This window comes from Scardinius erythrophthalmus, assembly GCF_964197995.2.
Source record: "Scardinius erythrophthalmus genome assembly, chromosome: 16".
NCBI lineage: Eukaryota > Metazoa > Chordata > Actinopteri > Cypriniformes > Leuciscidae > Scardinius > Scardinius erythrophthalmus.
This window is the reverse complement of record NC_138236.1, coordinates 35,385,557-35,394,531: the sequence shown is the minus strand read 5'-3', so window position 1 is coordinate 35,394,531 and position 8,975 is coordinate 35,385,557. Positions and strand designations below refer to the sequence as shown.

The following is an 8,975-nucleotide window of genomic DNA, read 5'->3' as shown; positions in this document are numbered from 1 at the left end:
ATTACCATTGTAATTCAGATCGTGTTGAGCAGATCTGTGCTGCTGACACGTGCTGTTCTAGTCTTTGTGCTGATGCTGAATTACACCCCACCTCCTCCTCCCCATCACAATAAAGCCTTTCCCCATCCCCACCATCACTCTAATAAAACCTTTCCCAAACTACACACCAATGTATTAAAGCACGACCACATGGCTTTCCAATTCCATTGTGTGTTTTATTTTACCGTTGCACCAACTTATCTTTCTTATGTTCTCAGACCATTCAGATTTGAGTCTCAGCGATGGATATTTTAAAGCATATAATCAACGACACTGTGGAATTCTACAAATGGAGTCTCACTATTGCAGGTAAACTGGTCTTGACTTCAGTGATCTGAATGTGATGCATGATATCCATGTGAATTAATAATGCCGGGAGCAGGAATTGATAGATTTTGACCATAAGACCGTCACTTTTAGTGAACAAGAACAGACTTTAACGAATGCAAATGTTAGAAATTATATTCTACAATGCTGGCAATTATCGATCGGACTAGAAGTAGAATAGATACAAAACCTGTCAAAAGTTTGGAAACATCCCAATTAATTAATGTTTTTTAAAAGTCTCTCCTGCTCACCAAGGCTGCAAAAATAGTTAAAACAGGAATATTGTAAAATATTATTACAATTTAAAATAACCGTTTTCTATTTGAATACATTTTAAAATGTAATTTATTCCTGTGATGCAAAGCTGAATTTTCAGCATCATTACTCCAGTCTTCAGTGTCACATGATCCTTCAGAAATCTTTCTAATGTGCTGATTTGCCAGGAAACAGGAAAAACTGATGCAAGTGCATTTCATAGACATTTGTAGATTACAGATAAAACCGCAATAAAGGGATCATCTCATGTCTGTTTGTAGACAAGCGTGTGCAGAAATGGCCTTTGATGGACTCTCCGCTGCCCACGCTGGCCATCAGCTCCTCGTACCTGCTCTTCCTCTGGCTGGGACCGAAGTACATGCAGGGCAGAGAAGCCTTCCAGCTGAGGAAGACCCTCATCATCTACAACTTCAGCATGGTCATCCTTAACTTCTTCATTTTCAAAGAGGTGAGTTCACCCAAACTCTCAGCAGGGGTTTTATGCTTCATGCATACATATTTATTGTGTTTATCCTTTTTGAGAATGATTATTTAGTGTTGTTATTTAGTTTCAGTTTAAATCTGCCTATGGTGAATACACACCTCGTTTATTAGAAACTGCATATTCATCAGCGCCAAATAACTGCAGTACAGTGGTGCTCGTGCTAGCTGTTATACATGTACCATTACTGCTATATTTAGCAGTGAATTGTAACTACTGTACCATCTTTCTGGGTGTTTATGATTCAGCAACATCAACTTCATTTGGACAGAATACATGATGGTCAGAAGTCAGGTTTGAGAAATTAATTAAATCAGCCAACATTGATTGAAATGTGAAAATTGTCATTTGCTGATGAGATTCTGTTTAATCTTACTTTATATTGTTTTGGTTTATTGCTCATTTGCTCATTATTTTTTGCAAACTCCCATTTTTATTACCATACACCATAAGTTTATTAACATAGACCATAATGTCTTATGCTGCATCCTTTTTCGTTTCAGTCGTGGGTCTTTCATGCGGAGACTCTCCTCATGTTTTTGCATAACAATGTATTTAAAAGTTAATGAACTTTTATAAAAGTTCACAATGCTGTTGCAGATGAAATATAATGTTGATATCATTGAATAAATATCTTTTCGTCAGGTTATAAACTGATTATTAATCACTCAAACCCTTTATTTAAACCTCTCTACTTAACTGTTGGACTCGCATATCCGCCATGTTTGTAGTTTTTTAACACTTTTTATTCATTCATGTTTGTAGTTCTAATCGAATCCTTGTCCAGCGCGCAGTGGGTGGTGGGCAGTGTTAGCCGTTAGAGTGTATACACAGATCCGACGAAGTCCAATTCCGATTATTTGTGTGACTGGAATCTGATCTGAAATTATTGAAATTATAACTGTTCAGATCCGATTTGTGTTTGTCCACAAATTTCACAGAAAGGGAACCGAGACGGCAGAAAGCGGCATCCTGATTGTTTTCTTTATGTTACAAACGCACAATGATTTGTTTTTATTGTGTGTACAATGATTTCGAATGATGTCTTGCTCTTATCTGTATGACACTAAATGATGGAGTATTTTAAGTTGTTTCCGCTATTATAATTAGACAGAATCGTTCGGCATTGTGCCGATTTGTGTCGTGACTCGTATAAGTCTCACCAGTTCAGTCCAGTGATGAAAAATGTGTGTTCTGGAAATGGGAAGCCTCAGGTGCCGCTTTACTCACTGTCTCCTCATGGAAAGGTGAAGTAGGCTCTTTATCTCCTTCTCTTAAGCAATCAGAAATCTGGGGAAGGGGAGATGGGTGGACATGTAAATGTACCCAACTCGTATCGAACCGTGACCCCAAAACCGAGGAATGTACCGAACCATGACTTCTGTGCACCGTTACACCCCTAGTTGATAATTAGATGTCAAAAACAACATCAACTGTTTGCAATACAGATTTTGTCTTATTTAGAGCCGCTTTATTCTTATATATATTTCATTCGACTTTCAGCATGTTTCCTATGACAACGTCTGACGTTTACGTTTTACGTGGCGTAAGAAATTCACATAAATTATGCGAAATTTATTAGTATTTATTTATTATTATTATCAGATCAGTCAGACTGGAACGGATTTCCAGAAATTCGATTTGAATAGGATTTCAAACCACATATCAATGTAGCTCTTTGTAAAAATCTAATTTCATGTGACCTTTTGCCGTTCACACTTGCTAAATCTGATCGGATTTGCACTGACAGTCTGAAAGAGGCTTAACTGTAAATAGTAGACCATCCAGGTATCTTTGGAATACTCATATAAACATACTACGATTTGGGACACACCAGTTCTAATTTCAAATTCTATTTAGGATGGATGGTATGCGATTTGGGATGCAGCGTTAGTTTTTCATACTAGATCTAAAAACTTTGGTAGTCCTAGATCTAAATTCGCCCTCTCTTATGCATGAGGTGAAGAAACGAATGAATAGGAATTATCCTTCATACCAATCGCAGCTCAGATCAAACTATTTTTACATCACATTCAGTGCCATTCCCTCAATGAAATAGTCCAGATGTCAATTATTACCTGTTCTATTCCAGCTCTTCCTTGCAGCACGGGCGGCCAACTACAGCTACATCTGCCAGCCCGTCGACTACTCAGATGATCCCAATGAAGTGAGGGTGAGTGTGCTTCCCACATAGGATCACAGTGTTACCCGGACATCGGCACTGAAACTGGACACGTAATTCTGCTCTCCAGTTACTCGATACACTAAAGAGTGTTCCCGGAGTGGGATAACCAGGGAGTTCGGTTTCACTTCATTATTACATTCACAAACACCATCTTACTTTCATGCTCAGATACTAGTGTATTTTTTTTTTTAGCTAGGCCATGCACCATTTTAAATGCAAATGTAGTTTTTAATTATCTTATTTTTCAGTATAAATTAACCATCGTGATGTTATCATGGACACAACATTTTTGAGTGTTTCCAGAAAGATTAAATAATATTAATACATTTGTTAAGCTGTATTTCACAATGAATGATTGATGGCTGTGTTTCTCTTCTAAAACTTGATTTCTTTGCTTTGAATTAATGTAATTCTCTAAAATGTGCAATCTGCTTGTCACAACTGGTATAACAAGAATAAGAGCAAGATATCTATTAGCAGCCATAAAACTTTAATCATTACAAAAACAATGACGAAAATCCATAGAGCAGGACCCGTTACTGTTTCTAATTATGCAAGTTCGACCAAATATGACATAATTGGTGTCATTGCTCTCGGTATGTCTCAAGTTTAATTAATTTAGGCAAAATGAATCAAAAGGTATTAGCATTTTTTAAATTTTATTATAAATTTTGAATGCTGCACTGAATCAAAAGAGACCAGTTTTATGATTTTGGAGCAAACCGTTCAGAAGTTATAGCCAAACACAGCCATTTTCATAACTCCTGACCAGTAGGTGGCGCTGTGCCGAAATGCTACATGTAGCGACATGTACCAAGATTCGTTTCAATACTAAAGTGTTGCGGAGATATAGCCTCAAATCCATTTTAACAGGCTCTTTATAAGATTCATTTGCATGTTATTTGAGAACAGTTGGGTTTTTCAAAAAGCTTTTGGTCAGCATGATCTGAAGATGATATGGTGAAAATCAGACGAACCGTCTTGGCTAGTTCGAAAAAAGTTAGTTCAATTAATGTAATTTGTTAATGTAATTACTGCTTTGTAACACAACGACAACACTAAACAAAGAGATAACCAAACTGAGGGTTTGAATACACGGGATAATGAGAACTGAACAAGAAACAGGTGAAGAACATAATCAGTAACCATGGGAACAAATGAGAACATAGTTAGAAACCCTGAGGCGTCACAATCAGCTCCCGAGCTCGTGAATCAGTATAACGTGTTCGTGAATTCGGCACTGGACGGTATAGGATGCTGGCTCACTACACATTGGGACACTGATGACTCTATTTCCGTGACTACGCCCTCATTGTACAACATCACTACTGGTATTTATGAACAACAGCAGAACATTTAAAGTACATTATGATAAATACTTTGCTTGTTTCATATGCGTAACATAACATTTCAGCCCCAAATAAATTATAAATGTTAGCTAGATAATGCTCATTACCTGTTTAGCAATGTATGTGTATGCTGAAATATAATAAAATAAATAAATTTTAAATAAAATAATAAAATATAATGTAGGTTTGTATTTTTTTAATATTTTTTAGTCTGGGACAAGACTCAAGCCTTGTCTGTGAAAACGGGGTTATGATACTTGAGTAAAGACACCTCTTTTCTTTTGATGGCAGGTGGCAGCAGCCTTGTGGTGGTACTTTATTTCTAAAGGTGTGGAGTACCTCGACACTGTGTTTTTCATCTTACGTAAGAAGTTCAACCAAATCAGCTTCCTGCATGTCTATCACCACTGCACCATGTTCACTCTGTGGTGGATTGGCATCAAATGGGTCGCCGGTGGACAGTGTAAGTATTAAATACACAGGCACCACACGCAGGAATAGAGAAATCCCTCAAGTCGCTACAGAAACATTTCACATAGACAACAACACAAATGAGAAATACATAACTGTCAAGCTCAGAAAAGAACAACACCATAGAAGTCGTTCATTCTGTATGATTCATGCGCTATATTACATCAAATCTGTCTGAATAACAGATCAGATCTGACATTGTACTGATAATCTTCCACTCATATGAAATGGACTGAATGTGCATCTGTCTGTTTTGCAGCATTCTTCGGGGCTCATATGAACGCAGCCATCCATGTCTTGATGTACTTGTATTATGGGCTGGCCGCATTTGGTCCAAAAATACAGAAATATCTGTGGTGGAAAAAATATCTGACAATCATCCAAATGGTATGTGTTCACAAGCATGTGTGAAAAAACAAGTGCCGCTTTTGAGACTGATGTGGAGTACAAGGTTGGTTCTTCAGTCAGGGGAACTTTAGAAAAAAAATATGATTCTGTTTTATCCCAATTTTTATCATCAAATTACAGAGTTTACTTGAGGATTCTTTACTTCAGTATCATTTATTATTTATTATTATAACTTCCCCGTTGTAATATATTTTTTAAAAAGTGTTAAACTGAAAATGATTCTTTCTTTGCACTTTTTTTCCCTAAGAAGTAAAAAATACATAATTTCCATTTATTTGATATTTCTAGAATGCAGCTTCCGCTGTCATAACCATCACACTATCAAGCATTTTATACAATTCAGTTTTCCCAAAAACATTTAAGCCGAGTAACTGTTTAAACATCAGAATTGCCATTAATTTTTACCTTAGTAGCTTTATTATGTTCGACATGTGACTAATGACCTCTTCCAGGACATGTGATAAATGTTTAATATAATGTTCTTTTTTTTTTTTTTTTATTCCGTAAGGGTGAAGTAAATTGTTGTAAAGACTAAAAAATGTTATAATGTTACAAAAGATTTCTAATTCAAATAAATGCTGTTTTTTGAAGCAGAAAATCATCATATTAGAATAATTTCTGATGGATCATGTGACACTGACTGAAGACTGGAGTAATGATGCTGAAAATTCAGCTTTGATCGCAGGAATAAATTACATTTTAACATATAATATGGCTGGGAGCATCAGACCAATTGTAACAATGAGTAATTAAAGACATTTTTATTAGATTTTAGTCAAAATACAATACCACATATATGATTTAATTGCATATGGCATTTGACCAATAGGTGGCACTGTTACATAATTGATGTTGTGTGGTCAGTGTGAGGATAAATACAGAGGACACATACAGAGTTTGGTGTCAATATGCTGAAACTTTGCAGAGTTACAGCCTCAGAATCAGCTTGGCTCCATGCCATCAAATTTGTTGATGCTTTATTCGAGAATGGTTCGGTCAATCCAAAAGCTTATAATAACTTTTTGTCAGCATGGTCCGAAAATGATCTAAGCCGAATTTGGTATTCGAAAATCGGACCAACACTTTGAAAAAGTAGGTTTTCAAAGAAATTCAAAATGGTGGACAACAAGTTTGACCGAATATGACATAATTGGTATCATTGTTCTTCGTATGTCTCAAGGAATCTATCAACAGTTTCATTAAATTAGGCAAAAATAATAAAAGGCTATTAGCATTTTTAATTATAGCAAATTTCATTATACATTGTGGCGCTGTTCTGAAACTTTCTGAGTATGTTCAGGGTTTGAGAACATACCGAGTTTAGCAATGATTAGCTAATCCATTCGTAAAATACACCCTTTTACGACAGAATTCAAAATAGGTGACTCCCAATATGGCCGATATGGGAAAATTGGATATCATTCGACTCGGTATGCTGCACTGAATCAAAAGACCAGTTTTATGATTTTGGAACAAACCATTTAGAAGTTGTAAGTGATTTTCATGCCGGAAAAGAACATGCAGTCAAATCGTCATGGAAACGTCATGGAATCAGAGGAAACAAAGTTATTAGCATAAACGTAAGTGTGATTTTGGACAGTTCTCCCAAAAATTAAAATTCTGTCATTAATTACTCACCCTCATGTCATTCCAAACCCGTAGGACTTTACGTAAATAATATCCATAAGAGATCATAAAACTAATCCACTAATCCTAATGAACTGAGGAGTTTAGTCACAATTTTCTGAAGAGACTCGATCGCTTTATATGAACAGATTTAATTTAGTCTTTTATTCACATATTGATCATCAGAAAGCTCAAATGTGCTAACACGAGAATGATCCTCATTGGTTCAAGCAAACCAATCATGCGAACATGCTTGAACTTCCGTTTCCCACAACTGATGTGTGAGTTGATGAATGCTAATAAAAGCCTAAATTCAATCTGTTCATCATATAAAACGAACAAGGCTCTTCAGAAAATCTTGACTAAACGACTCGATTCATGTGGATTAGTTTTAAAATCTCTTTATGAACTTTTTGAAACGTCAAATTGGTAGTTGTGTAGCTGTCAATGGAGGGACAGAAAGCTCTCAGAGTTCATCAATAAGATCTTCATTAATGTGTTCTGAAGATGAGCGAAAGTCTTACGGATTTGGTTCGACATGAGGGTGAGTAAATGATGACAGAATTTTCATTTTTGGGTGAACTATCCATTTAAAAGCTCCAAAATTGCTGTGGTTAATGTTGAGACTGTCCTCTATCAGTGTGCCAAATTTCATAATTTTTAACAACAGTTCTATGGGCTACCATAGATTAAAAAGTGGAGGAAAAAGAAGAAAACTAACCTTTGGTGCTTGGCCCCAAAATATATTCACATTCAATATAGTTATTTTAAATGATAATACTATTTCACAATATTACAAATTACACAATATTAAACAAATGCAGCTTTAGTGAGCATAAGAGACCAAACCCACACTATTGACCTGTAGAACAACTTTGAAGATGTTTAATTTTTCAAAACTGCCCCTAACTGAAAATCAGTCATGTCTAAGCCAATGATCAGGCTCTGGGAACTTATGAGTTATCATGTATATTTTAATGTCTTCCACAGATCCAGTTTCACGTCACCATTGGCCACACGGCCTTGTCGCTGTACTCTGACTGCCCGTTCCCGAAGTGGATGCACTGGTGTCTGATTGGATACGCCCTCACCTTCATCATCCTCTTTGGCAATTTCTATTACCAGACGTACCGTCGACAGCCCCGCCGCGAGACCGCGTCCAAACCCGGCAAAGCCCTTCACAACGGAGCCTCTAATGGAGCCCTGACGTCTAGTAATGGAAACGCTGCCAAGATGGACGAGAAGCCGGCAGTGGCTGAGAGCGGGAGGAGAAAGCGGAAGGGCAGAGCAAAGCGCGAGTAAAACGGAGGAGAGGGAAGCTAACACAAGAGGCCACTCTGAAAGATTGTTCAGCTCAGATCAATCCCAAATTGTCACGACCAAACAGTATGGCCACTCTCTGCAGCAGGCGGGGAGAAGTACGAGCCTATATGTAGAGAGACTGAACAATATGATATCTTTCCATATCGCCCTCCTTAAGTTTAGTACATTATTCTATGTATCTGCCTTTTTTACATCACTGTTCTAATGCCAGAAAAGACCCGTGTTTCATCAGTGTACAATGATTAAATGAAAGACTCTGATATCAGAGGGGTTTTTCATCATTTGCTATAGTGGGGTCCAAAAGTTCTTCTATTTTGCAACTATTATCAGAATGATCATGAGATGAACTGATCTAGATCCTGACGTCGATGTTCTCCAGCATGATTTGAGATGATATAAAGAGCATCTTGAGCTTCAATGGAAGAAGAAAATCGCTCGAGAAAAGTCGCTTATTTGATTAGTCAAAAAGAAATTGTGCATATTTCGTCTT

General features: G+C 36.8%; 1 protein-coding gene across 1 annotated transcript; it reads left to right on the top strand.

Moving 5' to 3' along the window:
* Positions 1 to 281: 281 nt before the first annotated feature.
* Positions 282 to 8,464, top strand: elovl4a (ELOVL fatty acid elongase 4a; the record flags this gene model as incomplete). The annotated part of the gene is made up of 6 exons (XM_081389411.1): positions 282 to 348; positions 903 to 1,090; positions 3,216 to 3,296; positions 4,949 to 5,120; positions 5,388 to 5,515; positions 8,153 to 8,464. 6 exons carry the CDS (start codon positions 282 to 284, stop codon positions 8,462 to 8,464), a joined length of 948 nt encoding a protein of 315 aa, XP_081245537.1.
* Between the last annotated feature and the right edge of the window lie 511 nt (positions 8,465 to 8,975).